General features: G+C 42.7%; 1 protein-coding gene and 1 non-coding gene across 6 annotated transcripts in view; one reads left to right on the forward strand and one right to left on the reverse strand.

The window, feature by feature from the left end:
* Window positions 1-17,967, forward strand: part of DIP2B (disco interacting protein 2 homolog B) — a 269,995-nt gene that overhangs the window by 233,632 nt on the left and 18,396 nt on the right. For all 5 annotated transcript variants that reach the window (XM_064377072.1, XM_064377073.1, XM_064377074.1 and 2 more), the window contains 8 exons: window positions 1,094-1,295; window positions 5,041-5,150; window positions 5,297-5,377; window positions 7,388-7,511; window positions 9,089-9,210; window positions 10,649-10,760; window positions 14,312-14,421; window positions 15,743-15,873. In XM_064377072.1, coding sequence (XP_064233142.1) covers window positions 1,094-1,295; window positions 5,041-5,150; window positions 5,297-5,377; window positions 7,388-7,511; window positions 9,089-9,210; window positions 10,649-10,760; window positions 14,312-14,421; window positions 15,743-15,873 — 992 coding nt within the window. The remainder of the gene's footprint in view (window positions 1-1,093; window positions 1,296-5,040; window positions 5,151-5,296; window positions 5,378-7,387; window positions 7,512-9,088; window positions 9,211-10,648; window positions 10,761-14,311; window positions 14,422-15,742; window positions 15,874-17,967) is intronic.
* LOC135275574 (U4 spliceosomal RNA) lies at window positions 1,826-1,966 on the reverse strand. The gene has a single exon (XR_010343187.1). It is a non-coding gene; the product is annotated as a U4 spliceosomal RNA (small nuclear RNA).

Consider the following 17,967-nt stretch of genomic DNA (forward strand, 5'->3'; position numbering starts at 1 on the left):
AATAGTTAATCCTCACTTTTATTATTAATTTGTCTGACCTATGGACATAGATTTTTAGGAGCTCACTTTTAGTGTGTCTTTCCAAAGCATAACTCCTTCTGTGTTTTTGTATTTGCATTTGGTCAGTTAACATAATATTTAATTGTATTATGTGAAAACAAGAAGAACAGCTGTCATAAGCAGTATAGGAACACAGCTGACTTTCAGCAACCATGCAGTTACATGACTGGGAGCACAGGTAAGCTCAGGGTAGCTTGTGGCCTCCAGTGTTCAGTGTGCTGTGGGCCTCACCCCAGATGTTTTTCAGAGGAGATGCATGGTAACATGGTGAATCACTTAAATGGGGGCTTCTTTAGAGAGCTGCTATTGTGTTCATAATCAAAATACTTTACCTCTGTTAATTAGACTTCGTTGGATGGATAGCTAAAAGATTAAAAGAACTAAAATTTCTAGGTTTCTGTCATTGTCATTTAAGAGAGAACATGTTGGCTGGGCATGGTGACTCATGACAGTAATCTCAGCACTTTGCAGGGCCAAGGCGGGAGCATCACTTGAGGCCAGGAGTTCAGGACCAGCCTAGGCAGCACAGTGAGACCCCCATCTCTACAAAAAAACTTAAAAATTTCAAAAAGGAAAAAAATCATTTCAAATTAGCCACGTGCAGTGGTGCATCCCTGTAGTCTCAGCTGCTTGGGAGGCTTAGGCAGGAGGATCACTTGAACTTAGGAGTTTGAGGCTGTCATGGCTTATGCTATTGCATTCCAACCTAGGTGGCAGAGTGAGACCCCATCTCTAAAAAGAATAAAAATTAAAAATAGAACATACTGAGAGTTACAAGTCAGTATCCACCTTTGTCCATTTAAGTTGTATCTTACCTCTTTTCTTTTAATCTCTGCCACAGCTGAAAGATGTATATTATCTTAATGATTATCTTTAAATCTTTAGATATATAGGATCTTAACGATATGCTAGATTCTAGATCTAGAATGCATAGAGAAAGAAAAATCCTAGAGTAAAATAATGGATTATATCACGAATATGTCAAATGTAATAGAAATAATCTCATTGAGTGTTTTCATTTGTATTTTTCTAGGCAATCGATAGCATTCATCAAGTGGGGGTTTATTGTCTTGCTCTGGTGCCGGCCAATACATTGCCAAAAACTCCACTAGGAGGAATCCATATATCTCAGACAAAACAACTCTTTCTGGAGGGATCGCTGCATCCTTGCAATATCCTCATGTGCCCACATACATGCGTGACAAATTTGCCAAAGCCCCGGCAAAAGCAACCAGGTAACATGCTGGCTTCCAAGACCTAGCACTAAAATTCCAACTTCAAGAAGCTGGGTTCTCTCAGTATGATTCTTTCTCTAGAATTAGTTTATGAACACTTTGGGAGGCCAAGGTGGGAGGATTGCTTGAGCCCAGGAATTTGAGACCAGCCTGGGTAACATGGTAAAATCCTGTCTGTACAAACAAATGCAAAAAATTAAGCCAGGCCTGGTGGTGCACACCTGTAGTCCCAGCTACTCCAGAGCTGACAGAGGATGGCTTGAGCCTGGGAGGTTGCGGTGAACCAAGATTGTGCTATCGCACTCCAGTCTGGTGACAGAATCAGATCCTGTCTCAACAAAAAAAAAATGAATGGAAAGGGAAGATGGAAAAGGTTTGTTAAGGCAGCCAGAGGCGAAGATATCCTTGAGATGCCTTTGGAGCTATTGTGGAAAGAAAGAATGTGTTTGTTAGGACTAGTCTTGGCTGCAAGTTGCAAAAAAACATAGTAGCAGCTCAGGCAAGAAGCAAACTTATTTTTTTTTATTCAGTCTCCGTAGAGACTATCAAAAATTGCCAATGCCGACTATATTTCAAGTCATCATGGCAGGGTATTCGGAAAAGTTTTCAATTAGCAATAATTGTGCCTCGGATAAACCTCATTGGCTGCGATACTGCCACTGCGCAAAGCTGCAAGCTTATTTTTTTGTCAGGTAAAAGGAGTTCAGAGCTAGGTAATCCAAAGGCTAGGATAGTCACTCCTCAGTCATGTTCTTCAGCTTCCCATCTTTTTGCTCTGGTGTTTTGTCAGTCAACTATTGTGGATATGCTACAGAACAAACAACCCTAAAACTCAGTGCCTTGAAGTAACAAGCATTTGCTTTTTTCTCATGGAATGTGGATCTGTTTGGCTTGGCTGGGATCCTCTGGACTGGACTTGGCTCCAGGCTTATGTTAGGTTCAGAGCTGTTCCATGTGTCTCCTCATCATGGGACCAGCAGCTACCTGGGCCATATTTTTTTCAAGGCAGATGGCAGAGCAAGAAAGCAAGCCAAACCATATGAGCATATTTAAAGCTTTTATTTGTGTCACATGTCCTAACATTTCACTGTCCAAAACAAGGCAGACCTTGAAGTATACTTCTCCCATCCAGCCATAACTAGGACAAGAAGGAAAGAAAGGATGTGGGAAAATAAAATAATCTGCCACAGCCATCCTTAGCAACTGCCCTGGGGCTCATTAGGCTCCCCAGCCTCTACATCCGAGCCAGCAGGTCGGAGGAAAACATAAAGAAAGAATACTCTTTCCTTCAACATATTTTCTAGAAATGGCATATATTACTTCCTCTTATATGTTATTCTCCCGCAGTAAAGAATATAGTCTTTATTCTAGGCATGTGTCCAGCTAAAAACTGGGGTTTCTGTTATTAAGGAAGAATAGAATAGATACTAGAATTAATAACTAGCAGTTTTTGCCATAAGACGTTTACAGAATTCTGTGGGAAAATCAGAAGGCATATTTACTGGTACAGCAGTGTCTGCAATTAGCTTCCTGGAGTTACTGCTTTTGGTATCTTTCATTCTCTGTGACCCATAGACTCAAAACGCATGCAGAAGAACCTGAAGGAACTGCTGCTGAATTAGTTTTATTGTTTTAAACTACTGCAAAATTCACTTTTTAAAATACCATGTCTTTATTTTATAATGTGAATCTCAGATTGCACAGTTTACGTAATCAAACACACTCTGAGTCCCTGCCTGTATAAAAGGCTGTCTCCAACATGATATAGCTATAATTTATCATGAAGTTTCTTAGGGTGGAATAGTGCATATTTACTTGAAGTTGCAGTAGATACTTTGTAGACTCAAACTTTACCTTTTTTGAGTTTTTTTGTTTTATTTTTAAATTTTTCTTTTTTAGATGGAATCTTGCTCTGTCACCCAGGCTGTAGTACAGTAGCATGATCTTGGCTCATGGCATCCTCTGCTGCCCGGTTCAAGCGATTCCCCTGCCTCAGCCTCCTGAGTAGCTGGGACTACAGGCACGTGCCACCACGCCTGGCTAATTTTTTGTATTTTAGTAGAGACAGGGTTTCACCATGTTGGCCAGGACGGTCTTGATCTCCTGACCTCGTGATCCGCCCACCTTGGCCTCCCAAAGTGCTGGGATTACAGGTGTGAGCCACCACGCCCAGCCTATTTTTAAATTTTTTAAACTTTCCATTTTGAAATAATTTCACACAAAATAGTTGCCACATGGTACAAATATTTTTCTTATATCGTTTACCCAGCTTCCCCAAATATTTACCCTTTGAAAATTGATTATATAAGTGATTTTGTTTCATCTGTTTCAGTATATTCGGGATCTACAGATTTTGATGTAATAAAATATTTTTAATATTAATTCAGTATAGCGTCAGCATTATTTAAAACCTAGCTGGCAGTAAGCTTTGTTTTATCATCTTTTTGCCATCTTCTTAGTCCATAAGGCAGATGACCATCAAGAGAGGGACACAGCGCCCTAGCACGTTTTTCTAGAGAGGGAGTGGGCTCCCTGTTTATTTTGAAGTGTTGAACCTATGAAAAGTTAGAAGAATAGTACAGTGAGGAGCACCCATGTAGCCTACTCTAGATTTACCAATTGCTGCTTTTTTTTTTTTTTTTTGAGATAGTCTTGCTCTCTTGCCCAAGCTGTAGTGCTGTGGCATGATATGGCTCACTGCAACCTCTGCCACCCAGGATCCAGCCACCGAGTACCTGGGATTACAGGCTTGAGCTACCATGCTGAGCTAATTTTTGTATTTTGAGTAGAGTTGGGGTTTTGCCATACTGGCCAGGCTGGTCTCAAACTCCTGGCTTCAAATGATCTCCCCATCTCTGCCTCCCAAATTGGTAGGATTATAGGAGCAAGGCACCATGCTTGGCCTTGCTGACATTTTTGCCCTGAGCTTTTTTTGTTTGTTTGTTTGTTTGTTGTTTGGAGATAGGATCTTAACACTGTTGCCCAGGGTGGAGTGCAGTGGCACGATGTCATCTCACTGCAGCTTTGAACTCTGAACTCTGGCACAAGTGGTCCTCCTACCGCAGCCTCCTGAGTAGCCTGGACTAAAGGTGTGTGCCACCACACCAGGCTAATTTTTTGTATGTATTTGTAGAGACAGGGTTTTGTCATGTTGCCCAGGCTGGTCTTGAACTCCTGGGCTCAAGTGATCTGCCTACCTCAGCCTCCCAAAGTGCTGTGATTACAGGCATGAGCCACCATGCCTGGCCATTATTCACTTTTAATTGAACAAATTTAACATTTCGGATAAACTCCCTCAGGCCTTGTAGATGACGTATTTCTTTCCAGGCCAGATATTCTTTATTGACCCTCTTTCAGGGTTCTATTATGATTGGAGAAGATTAAATTATTGGTAGGAACCTGTGCAACCAGCTGTCACCTCCTCAGAGTGAAAACTTCTTGTATACCCCAAACTACAATAGCTGCCTGCTCCTCTCCACCCCAGTCCCTATCCCTCCTGTGTTCCTGTTTTTTTCCAGTACTTCACACTACTTGTGTTTATTATTTGTGTATGTATTTTTTGGTTACCCTTCTCCAAAATGCAAGCTCCTTGCCCTATTTGCTTTTGGGTTCCCAGTGCCTAGAAGAGTGCTCAGTCAGTATTGTTGAATGAACATTTGATCCAGTTTTGGTCAGTCTGGAAATGCTCTGGATACTTAGTTGGAATTGCCATCTCCAGGGAGTTGGGTTTTGCATTTATTTACAGGTGTAGGCCCTGCTTCCGTGATGGTTGGGAATCTGGTTGCTGGAAAACGCATAGCACAAGCTGCTGGAAGGGATCTGGGACAAATAGAAGAAAATGATTTGGTGAGGAAGGTAAGTGTTCCTGAAGTGTTGCGAAGGACAGAATTTGCACTGAATTCTAGACAGAATTTTCATTGCAGGTAGCAGCTGGGGGGATGCATTATATGACTTGTTATAAGTTGCTGACCCTGAGTCCTTTTTCTGCTTTATGAATTCAGCACCAGTTTCTGGCAGAGATCTTACAGTGGCGAGCCCAGGCGACTCCTGACCATGTACTCTTCATGCTGTTAAATGCCAAGGTATTAAAAATGCAATGGTATATCTAATCAGCTGACTACCATAGGAGTATCTTAGGCGCTCTTGATCTCTTTCATCAGAAAATTTCTGTTGCCACCTCTGAGGAAGGAGTTATAGCTTTCCCCTTGCTTTGACATATGAGGATAAACTGTGCAATCACTTTAAGGTTGGAATGAGACCCCCTGGAGTGCTATATAATACTTTCTTTTCTTATGGTACAGTCACATCTTTATTCAATTCTGATAGGAAAAATGGAGCCAACAATGCAATTACATAGATACACAGATGTTCAGAATGCATTATGTCATACAGTTTTTTTTACCCAATTGGACTTTTAATTCTTGGATTTCTGCTAGGAAGAAAATGACCTTAGACCAGCATTTTAAAAACCTAAGTTATTTCTGGTACTTAATTCATAATTAAATGATTTATTGCTAACGGATAAAAAGAGTACATTTAACTACTGGTTTCCCATGGATGGTTCATTATAATATTGTATTTTAGGACTGGGCATGGTGGCTCACACCTGTAATGGCGGTGGATCACTTGAGGTTAAAAGTTCAAGACCAGCCTGGTCAACATGGCGAAGCCCTGTTTCTGCTAAAAATACAAAAATCAGCCAGACGTGGTGGCAGGCACCTGTAATTTCAGCTACTCAGGAAGCTGAGGCAGGAGAATCACTTCAACCCTGGAGGCAGAGGTTGTAGTGAGCCAAAATTGCACCATTGCACTCCAGCCTGGGCAACAGAGTGAGACTCTGTCTCAAAAAAAAAAAAAATCAGCCAGGCGTGGTGGTGGGCACCTGTAATCCCAGCTATTTGGGAGGCTGAGGCACAATAATAACTTGAACCCTGGAGGCAGAGGTTGCAGTGAGCCAAGATCATGCCATTGCACTCCAGCGTGGGCAACAGAGCAAGGCCCTGCTCAAGAAAAAGAAAAAAAAAAAAAAATATATATATATATATATATATATATATATATGGTATTTTAAAGTTATGCAAGTTATGCATTCTATGGGAGTCAGCTGAATTTTGTTTGTGTTAATGACTGAGTCATAGGCTCGAAGTCTGTGACCTTATGGATAGTACTATTTCTCACCAGCAGGGGGAAGACTGGAAGCGCCTATTGGATCTCTTAGGGGACCTATCCATAGTATACCCATCTCTCCCATCCTCCTGGAATCTGATTCTTTTTAATGCAATAATAGAACTCAATGAGAGGAATATGCTGTGCATCTTATTGAAAATAAATTAAAAATATTAAGAACCGTTACTTTTATGACAGAAAATTGGGAGACTTCCTTGCCTCACCTCTACGTGAAGTGGGCTTTTCTTCATGCCCACAGATTCATTAAGGTTCTCATATCTCATTTTAAAATGTCAGCCAGGCACTGTGACTCATGCCTGTAGTCCTAGCTTCTTGGAAGGATGAGACAGGAGGATGGCTTGAACCCAGGAGTTTGAGGCTGCAAGCTGCAGTGAGCTGTGATTGCATCATTGCACTGCAGCTTAGGCAACAGCAAGACCATGTCAGAATAAAAAAAAAGAAAAAGAAAAGAAAAAGGATCTATTACATGTCTTTTTTTATTTTTTATTATTATTTGTTTTGAGACAGGGTCTCACTCTGTCACTCAGGCTGGAGTGCATTGGCTCAAGTGATTCTCCCACTTCTGCCTCTTGAGTTGCAGGGACTACAGGCACATGCCACCACCACACATGACTGATTTTTTTGTAATTTTAGTAGAGAGGAGATCCTGCTATGTTGCTCAGGCTTGTCTTAAACTCCTGGGCTCAAACAGTGTTTCCACCTGATCCTTCCAAGGTTATAGGTGTGAGCCACCCTGTCCAGCCCCACACATGTCTTTGATGCCAGGGAAATTTTCACTGGAATTGATAACTTGCTAAGGATCATCTACAAAGGCACAAGCCTTTCAGGTATAATGTTGAATTGGCTGTGCTTATTACTGTTTATTTTCTGAGTTTTGACCCATTTATCCTTTCTTTTGTTTAAAGGGAACTACTGTATGCACAGCCAGCTGCCTTCAACTTCATAAGCGAGCAGAGAGGATTGCATCCGTTCTTGGTGATAAGGGACATCTAAATGCAGGCGATAATGTGGTGTTGCTCTATCCACCTGGTAAGCATTAGATTGGTAGACTAGACTTTAAGCTCCAGTACTAGACTGACTACAAATTATAAGAGGATAGGGACTCAGGGCCACTATCTATGACTTGCATGCTGTGTACTTCCCAACACTTAGAAGACCATGCACACAGGCTGAGGTGAGAACTAAGCCTCCCCACCCAACTTGTGCAGTACAGTGGCTCTCCTGGGACCATGTCTGCTCTTATATTTCTGTTAGTGCCTGGCACATAAAAGGCACTCAGTAAATAATGAATGAATGAAGACTTCCGCTGCTTGGCTTTTGGAAACCCTGAAAACAGATGCTTTCTTTCTGTGAATGTTTAGGAATGGGACAATTTCACCCAGTCTCCAAAGAAATGTTGTGTATGAATTCTGTTGACTTAACATTTTTCATATTATGATTGATGTTTGGTCTTCTTCTATTACTGCTATTTTCATGTTCTGATTTAATTCAACAACCTTGTCTTCATAGTAAGAGGGGTTTAGAATTATTTGGTGACAATTTGGTGTAAAGATTCAAAATTCTGGATGAAATATTTAAGTTTTCCCATCCTTTGTTATTTCTGTCACCTAATCCACTCATACATCTAGCTTTCTTTGGCCATCCTGTTATCCCCCGACACTTCATTTCATTCTGTCATTCTTTTTTTTTTTTCTGAGATGGAGTCTCACTCTGTCGCCCAGGCTCAAGTGCAGTGCCGCAATCCCAGCTCAGTGCAACCTCTGCCTACCCAGTTCCAGTGATTCTCCTACCTCAGTCTCCCGAGTAACTGGAATTACAGGCATACGCCACCACGCCTAGCTAATTTTTGTATTTTTAATAGAGACAGGGTTTCACCATGTTGGCCAGGTTTGTCTCAAACTCTGACCTCAGGTGATCCACTCGCCTCCCAAAGTGCTGGGTTTACAGGTGTGCGCCATCATACTGGGCTCATTCTGTGACTCTTATATGCTGCCTTATTTACCTGGATATTGAGATATCATAGAAGATCACATGATAGAGCAGTCCCTCCCATCGCATGCCCAGGAGATGGCATGCACCTGTCAGTGAGAGGCCACGGGGAAGGACCTGAGCTCTTCCTCAGGAGGCCTTGGTCTAGAGTCTTCCTCAGACTGAGTCACACTTTGCTCCCTAAAACTCACACCCTTTCAACAACATCTGAGAAGTCTGATTGCTCTTTATAGAGCAGGCTTCTAAATATTTTCAAAAAGCTCAGGGCTTCCTCACCTCTCTGTTCTCCAATCTTGTTTTTTCCTAGTTAGCCATTCCTGGTTTCTGCAGTTATTGTCTCCTGAGTATCATCAAGTAATAATATCAATATACCTTCTTCAGAAATATTTCCAAGAATATTTGATTTCCTTTTTTGTTTATTGTTTTCTGTATATTTTCTAAAGTTTTATATGCTTCCTTCTTTCACTTTCAATATCTTCTTCTAGAGTCTCTGTTAAATTATGGTCTACAGAACCCATCTGGCACATGATTTAATAGTTCTGGATGATTTGCCTTTTAGGTCTTCGGTGCTCTCAGGCAGTTCAGTGACTCTCCTGATAGGGTTTTTTGTCTTGCAGGCATTGAGTTAATTGCTGCCTTCTATGGCTGCTTGTATGCGGGCTGTATACCTGTGACTGTCAGACCTCCACATGCTCAGAACCTCACGGCCACGCTGCCCACTGTCCGAATGATTGTTGATGTAAGTACCAGCTGTATCTTGCCTTTTCCTCATCTCCTAAAATCCAGATTCAGGCAACTAAGGATCCTTACTAATTTTCCAGTTTTGTTAAGTCAGAAATTGAAATTTATCTCCCGGAAACTACCTCCTTTTTGTTAATCCGGCCAAAGCAACCATCATTATGCAGTGAAGGAACTGGGGGAAAGTGGGTATTGGTGAGATACAGAATTGTGGGCAGTTATCAGGAACATTAAGGAGGTGAAGCAGCCATTAGTATTCCTCCAACAAAAATACAAAAGTAGCAGGCATTGTGTCACTTGCCTGTAGTCTCAGCTAATCAGGAGGCTGAGGCAGGAGGATCACTTGAGTCTGAGAGATGGAGGTTAGAAGGGAGCCGAGATCACGCCACTGCACTTCAGCCTGAGCAGACTCTGCCAAAAAAAAAAAAAGTGTTTCTCTCTCCCCTTCTGTCTAAAACATGCTGTCTGGTATTTCCTGCAAAATAATCAAGCAATTTTAAATGCCAAACTGAATTATCCCCGGTGTCAGGTCACTTGTATTTTAGTTACTTTTGATAATTTACTTGGTGTAGCATTAAAAGGTGTTCAGACCTTGCTCTGGAGATGATAGAAGTTTTTATAGGATATGAGAATTGAAGAAAATAAGCTAAGTGTGTATTGCATCAGATCCTAGTGTTTATAGCAAGGGGAAGCCTTGGCCAGTGCTGATAGATTACAAAATTCCAGTTCATGTAGCATTTGCTTCTCTGAGAACTGCTGCTCTGTCAGCAAAACTGGAGCCCACAGTATAAAAGCCATGATCACCATAGATGATTTTATTACAAAGTGTAATTCAGCAAAATGCCCTTGTTATATTCTACAAAGTGGGCCAGAAAAGCAGGGAGGGGAGTTGCTGTTAATGCAGTTTGTGGGCAAAGTAGGTCACTTTGCATTCCTGTGTATAGCTGTGCAAGAGAACTTAGTTTCTGTGAGAGCTTGTATCAGCATCAGGGTTCCTCAGGTTCAGTGTATGGTCTAGGTGTAGTAAGTCTCACCATTCACTAGAGACTGAAGCAGTCTCTTTTCAAGCATGGTTATCTGATTCTTCTCATATCCTGAGCACTACAAAATCCATGTTTTTATTTAATTGTGGTCTTCATGAAATCATGGGATTGTGGGCTCCATACTGAGGTTATTATAACTATGAAATATTTTGAGAATCACTATTATAAACAACACAGTGTATTGTGAACAGGTCCATCATTCTGAGAGAATTAAGTGAAACATTTCCAGAAGGAAACATGCAAGGGAGAAACATTGACCTCGTCTGTCCCACATGTGTTCTTTGAAACTGCCCTGTCCAGTGTGGTATATGAGTGGCTTTTAGCAGCAGCCAGGGCGTGTGACACCATGTTGGGGCTGAGCCTCCTGGTGCTTACTTCTGTCCATTTGTTTCCCAGGTCAGCAAAGCAGCCTGTATTCTCACCAGTCAGACCCTAATGAGACTACTGAGGTCACGAGAGGCAGCAGCAGCTGTGGATGTGAAAACCTGGCCAACTATCATTGACACAGGTGAAAGGGTGGAGGGAGTGAGAACTCACAATACCTGAGATGTCCTCCATTTTCATGCCAGACGTGTTTACCCTGCCTTTATGTCTTCTGCTTACTAAGACAGACGCAAAACCTAGCATCAGTAAGCTTGTGCAGGACTAGACGCTGACAGCCAGATGCAAAGAGCCAGATCACAGTCTGCTAAGAGCTCTCCAAACAAAAGTGTTTTCCTGTTACTCTTGGCATCATTGAAAGGTGGTTAGGTTTTTATGCTACATGTGACTATGTACATGTAGGGCCAAGTAAAATATTGAGACAATCCGATCTTTTCGTTGGAGATGTGATATTGAAACAATACTGGACTGGGAGTCAGAAGATTCGGGTTCTGGCTCAAGCTTCATTACCTACTGCCTGTGTAGTGTTGACTGAAATTACCCTTTTGTAAGCTACTGCCTACCCCTGCCTAGCTCATATAGTTATTGAGAAGATAAAGTGCAGTATATATGAAAATACTATACTTTGAAAGCCATAAAGTGCATGAATTTTTAGATAGTATTTATATTAAAGAAGGAGTAAGGCTGGGTGCAGTGGCTCAAGCCTGTAATCCCAGCACTTTGGGAGGCTGAGGCTGGTGGATCACCTGAGGTCATGAGTTTGAGACCAGCCTGACCAACATGGAGAAACCCCAAATATACTAAAAATACAAAACTAGCCAGGTGTGGTGGCGCATACTTGTAATCCCAGCCGCTTGGGAGGCTGAAGAAGGAGAATCACTTTAACCCGGCAGGCAGAGGTTGCAGTGAGCCAAGATTGTGCCATTGCACTCCAGCCTGGGAGATGAGAGAGACTCCGTCTCAAAAAAAAGAAGGGAGTAAGATAAGGGAATAGTTGGAAAATCTGTGGTATAGGAAGAGTGTGGGTTTTGGAGTCAGGCAGGTGGTGTTTAAGTCCTGCTATATCTACTACTCTATGAGTATCCTTACTAACCTGTCTATAAAGTGGGAGTTGTAAAGATTAAATGATGTAATACAAAGCTCCTAGTGTGTAATTATAATGGCAACATCTAACCTTCATTGAGCCCTTATGATATGTCAGTCATTTAATGTGTTATATAATTTTATCCCTATAACCCTGTAAGTTGCTATTTTTATCCTCATTTTGCAGATTAGAAAACTGAGGGAAGTTAAACAAGCAGCAGAACTGAAATTCAAATCCAGCTAGTTTGACTCCATTCCCAGCCTCTTAAGCATTAATGTCCTCCCTACCCTTTTTTTTTTCTCCACTCTGGATTCAAATGCAGGAATGACATGTATTTGTGGTTATTGTGTGCCAGATGCTGAACTGGGTTGTTTTTTTTTTAATATTTGTTACTGAAGGATAGAAGCGCAATTATATATATAGTATGTTTATCACAAATGGATTTGGTGTTAATGATGCCAGTAGATCTACTGTGGTTAATGGGCTCAATTGTAACAGCAAGGTTTCTCTAGGCACTTGAGTGGTCATATGAGTGACGCTTCCCTGCACAAAGGGAGGTCAAAGGTGATAGTCTTTCCTTTGACCAGAAATGGGTACCCTATGATATGGTGATTGAAAACTCAGAGTTAGAAGTGCTTCTTGATCCAGAAAGCCAGAGGAGCCATTGAAGAGGTATGGCTGGGGCCGGAGGACATCCTTAGCATCCCTGGTTTGGCATACTTATAAAGCACATGGGGAGAAACAGAGGAAGTATCATAAATGAGTGAAAGCAGCCAGGCACAGTGGCTCACGCTTGTAATCCCAGCACTTTGGGAGGCCAAGGCAGGCGGATCACCTGAGGTAAGGAGTTTCAGACCAGCCTGATCAACATGGAGAAATCCCATCTCTACTAAAAATACAAAATTAGCCAAAACTCCATGTCAAAAAGAAAAAATAAAAAAGAAGGATGGTAACCAAGAACTGGGAATTCTCTGCTTTAATTTTTTTTTTTTAATTGAAATGGAGTTTTGCTCTTGTTGCCCAGGCTGGAGTGCAACGGCGCAATCTCAGCTCACCGTAACCTCTGCCTCCCGGGTTCAAGCGATTCTCCTGCCTCAGCCTCCCAAGTAGCTGGGACTACAGGCATGCACTATCACACCCAGCTAATTTTTATATTTTTAGTAGAGACAGGGTTTTTGCCGTGTTGGCCAGGCTGGTCTCAAACCCCTGTCCTTAAGTGATCCACCTGCCTCAGCCTCCCAAAGTGCTAGTATTACAAGCATGAGCCACCATGCCTGGCCACCATTCTTTTTTTTTTTTTTGAGACGGAGTTTCCCTCTGTCACCAGGCTGGAGTGCAGTAGCACAATCTTGGCTTACTGCATCCTCTGCCCCCAGGTTCAAGTGATTCTCCTGCCTCAGCCTCCCGAGTAGATGGGACTACAGTTGCATGCCACCATGCCCAGCTAAGTTTTGTATTTTAGTAGAAACAGCATTTTACCATGTTGGCCCAGATGGTCTCTATTTCTTGACCTTGTGATCTACCCACCTCTGCCTCCCAAAGTGCTGGGATTACAGGCATGAGCCACCTCGCGTGCTCTTTTTTTGTTAAGAGACATGATCTTGATATGTTGCCCAGGCTGGCCTTAAATTCCTGGGTTCACACAATCCTCTTGTCCCAGCCTTCCAAGTAGCTGGGACTACACACCTGAGTCACTGCACCCAGATAGATTACTATTCTTAAAATTCTGCAGGGTTAGCCAGTCGCAGCAGCATATGCTTGTGATCCCAGCACTTTGGGAGACTGAGGCAGGAGGATCACTTGAGTGGAGGCTAGCCTAGGCAATATAATGAGACCTCACCTCTACAAAAAAAAATTTTTTTTTAATTAGCTGGTAATAGTGGCATGTACCTATAGTCCCAGCTACTCAGGAAGCTGAGGTGGGAGAATCATATGAGCCTAGGAGGTGGAGGTTGCAGTGAGCTGAGATCGAGCCACTGCACTCCAGCCTGGGCAACAGAGCAAGATCCTGTCTTAAAAAAATATCTTCTAAGTTAACTTAGAGAAAATTCCAACTTTTAAATCCATACATGAGTTATATAATGCATACTAAACTGTAAATGATGAACTTTAACTTGAAACCAGTATAACAGCTAATGCTTTTTGATCATTTCTTCAGTCAGTTGCTTTAAAAGTGCTTTATGTGAATTAACTTCCCAATAGTTCTATGAGGGTAGGTATTATTTTAGAGATTCATTTTAGAGAAAAAGAAAACAGACACAAAGAGGAAAAATAACTCCAAGGTCATGTAGCTGATGGTAGAGCTGGCATTTGAACAGCAGTCTGCTTCCTACTGTGTTCTACTTCCCCTTACTAAGCTGCTAGCAGATACATTTACCTGATGTAGATTTGCTTGCCTGTGTTGTCTAGTGGTGTCCTCAGCCCCAGCCCACCTCTAAGAATGACATATGTGAGCTACTTGGTTAAATATGAGAAGCCTAAGCTTTAGCAAATCCCCGAAGCTAAATTTGGCCATAGCAAAGCCACAGAAAACCAGTTGAAGAGCTCATGTTCCAGCGGTTGGATTGACATCAGGTTTTTTCTTTTCATTGCAGATGATTTACCCAGGAAAAGGTTACCTCAGCTGTATAAACCACCCACTCCTGAGATGTTAGCATATCTTGATTTTAGTGTCTCCACAACTGGCATGCTTACAGGAGTGAAGGTAAGATGAATGCTGGAAAAAAAGCCATGTCTGCAAAAAAACGGAGATGACCACTGCCCCAGAAACTTTAGATGCAGAGGCCAAGTGGTTGTACCAAAGACCAGTAGGCAGAGGGAGAATCAAGAGTCACTGCTCTATTTAAATAAAAGCATTGGCTCCTCCGGGATGAGTTATTTGTATTATGAAGTGTCTGAACCTAGCATAGAAGCTGAAAGATAGAGTTTTAGTTAAAATATGTATGAATTCTGAGATTCAGATACCATAAAATTCAGTATTGGCTGGGCAGGCTCACACGTTGGGAGGCCAAGACGGGTGGATCACCTAAGGTCAGGAGTTCAAGACCAGCCTGAACAACATGGAAAAACCCTGTCTCTACTAACAGTACCAAATTAGGCAGGGCACGGTGGCTTATGCCTGTAATCCCAGCACTTTGGGAGGCTGAGGTGGGCAGATCATGAGGTCAGGAGTTCAAGATCAGCCAGACCAACATGGTGAAACCCCGTCTCTACTAAAAATACAAAAATTAGCCAGGTGTGGTGGCATGTGCCTGTAATCCCAGCTACTTGGGAGGCTGAGGCGGGAGAATCGCTTGAACCTGGAAGGCGGAGGTTGCGGTTAGCCAAGATCGCACCATTACACTCCAGCTTGGGCAATGAGCGAAACTCCATCTCAAAAAAAAAAAAAAAAAATTTAGCTGGGCATGGTGGCGCATACGTATAATCCCAGCTACTCGGGAGGCTGAGGTTGCAGTGAGCCTAGATCGCGCCATTGCACTCCAGCCTAGGCAACAAGAGCGAAACTCCATCTAAAAAAAAAATCCGTATTGGCCGGGCGCGGTGGCTCAAGCCTGTAATCCCAGCACTTTGGGAGGCCGAGGCAGGTGGATCACGAGGTCAAGAGATCAAGACCATCCTGGTCAACATGGTGAAACCCTGTCTCTACTAATACAAAAAATTAGCTGGGCATGGTGGCGCGTGCCTGTAATCGCAGCTACTCAGGAGGCTGAGGCAGGAGAATTGCCTGAACCCAGGAGGCGGAGGTTGCGGTGAGCCGAGATCGCACCATTGCACTCCAGCCTGGGTAACGAGCAAAACTCCGTCTCAAAAAAAAAAAAAAAAAAATCCGTATTAACTAATGAACAGAAATATGTTATCTTAATGGAGACTTAGATTAAGCTTTGAAGCCTAATCTAAGTATAATGTATAAAAATTATACATCATTTTGAGTTTAGGGAATTGAAACTTCTAAAAGCTGTCGTCAGAGCTGTTTCTCTGCCTGTGGGATGATGGTTCCAGCCTGTTCCATTTTTCATACTTTCCAGATGTCCCACTCTGCAGTGAATGCTCTGTGTCGAGCCATCAAGCTTCAGTGCGAATTGTACTCTTCTCGGCAGATCGCCATCTGCCTTGACCCTTACTGTGGACTTGGCTTCGCGCTCTGGTGTCTCTGCAGGTAGGGATGGAAAAGCCAAGGGGACAGAATGTGTGTGCGGGGGGTACACTTTGTGGCCATGACCATCTCATCCTTCCCTTTGCTCCCTTAATTTGGTAAAGTTTCAGTAAAAGGCTAATGTTTCCAGAATTTATGTATCCACTGTGTCTTCTAAGTTTGTTTAGTTTTGTCTGTATTTCCTTTGTTATTTTCTGTCGATTTTATTCCTCATACAAAATGGCAGTGATCCTGTTACTTGGTCTTTGCTCTACCATGTAATCCTTGCTTTAGAAGCAGAGCCAAGTAGAAGGATGATTCTCGGGTGAAATATGTCATGCTTTGACAGCCAGCATGTATCCCCTAGGCTTGGCAGGAAGGAGCACAATGGGATGGGAGGACAGCATGTGGATGGAAAGTAGCACATTTGCCCTGGCCAGGTTACTCCTTGTGGAATACAGATCCCAGCTCCTCTCACCATCCCCCACAGGAAACCTCATCTCAGACCTGCATTTTCACCTCCTTGGTATACATCATGAATGCTTCACGAATGCCTGTGTTCCCATCTTTGTTAGGGTAGGATCATCCATTTAGGCGCCCAAACTAGGAACTTGGGTGTTGTCTTCAAATTCTGTATCTTCATGTCTTGTATCTAATCAAATGTATGTCCTTTGGCTCAGTTGCTCTATACCTATCTGTACATAAGAATCACCTGGGGATCTTTTAACAAAAATTAATAGGACTCCCCAAGACTTCGCTTAACATCTCCACGGGTGGAGACCAAGCCACCAGTATTTTTCAGTACAGAATTTCTGAGCTCCTAGAGATTTCTCATCTGTACTCAGGTTTAGGCATAAAATCACTGCCATTTTGTATAAGCCAACAGTTTAAGCTTTGTGGCTATAGATGAGACATGATAAGAACTCTTTTTGTTGTTTAAAAAAAAGATCATTGTGTTGATAGTGCGTCCTGTTGATGGACTGAATATGGATATGAGGATCCATATTTCCTTTCTGTCCTTTTTTCTTTTCTTTTCTTTTTTTGAGTCAGTATCTTGCTCTGTTGCACAGACTGGAGTGCAGTGATGTAATCTCAAGCTCACTGCAACCTCCACCTCCCAGGCTCAGGCGATCCTCCCACCTCAGCCTCCCGAGTAACTGGGACTACAGGTGCTCACCACCACACCTGACTAATTTTTTTGTACAGAGCGTTTTGTCATGTTGCCCAGGCTAGGCTCAAACTCCTAGGCCCAGGCAATCAACCTGCCTCAACCTCCCAAAGTTCTGGGATTACAGGCGTGAGCCACCACACCAGCCCCATTCCTTCCTTTTTATTCTAGCCTACATTGTTGGATTTAAGGCTTTATCATCTCTCACCTGAACTATTGCAGCCTCTCCTAACTGTCTCTCTGCCTTCAGTGGCTCATATCACCAATCCCTACTCCATATCTCCATATTGTCAGTGTTACCCCAACTTAAAGCTGCAATGACTGCCTGCTGGGTGAAGGCTAAACTCCCTCATATGATGGTTAAGCCTTTTCACAGTTTGGCCTCAGCCTTTCTGGCTTTACTCCTCCGTGTACCCTGTGTGCTAGGATTTCAGTTAAATACTCTCTCTCCCTCTCCTTCCCTCTCCCTCCCTCCCTCCCTCCCTCCTCCCTTCCCTTCCTCCAGCCTTACTTCCTTCCATCCTTCTGTTCTTCATTCTTTTCTCTTTCCCTCTCTCTCTCTTTTTTTTTTTTTTTTTTTTTTTTTAGGAGACAGGGTCTCAATTTGTCACCCAGGCTGAAGTGCAAAGGCACAATCACGGCTCACTACGGCCTCCACCTCTCGGGCTCAAGTGATTCTCCCACCTCAGCCTCCCAAGTAGCTGGGACTGCAGGTGTGTGCCACCACACCTGGCTAATTTTTCTTTTTATTTTTTTTGTAGAGGCAGGAGTTTGGCTCTATTACCCAGGCTGGTCTTTAACTTCTGGACTCAAGCGATTCTCCCATCATGCCCTCCCAAAGTGCTAGGATTACAGGCGTGAGCATCCGTGCCCAGCCACTTGAATACTATTAATATTTCTGATGGCTTCAAACCTGCTGTACTTATTGGCCTTTGTATATGTTGTTTCTC

This window comes from Aotus nancymaae, unplaced genomic scaffold (genome assembly GCF_030222135.1).
Source record: "Aotus nancymaae isolate 86718 unplaced genomic scaffold, 86718_ANA_hifiasm-v0.15.2.pri h1tg000016l, whole genome shotgun sequence".
Taxonomy (NCBI): domain Eukaryota; kingdom Metazoa; phylum Chordata; class Mammalia; order Primates; family Aotidae; genus Aotus; species Aotus nancymaae.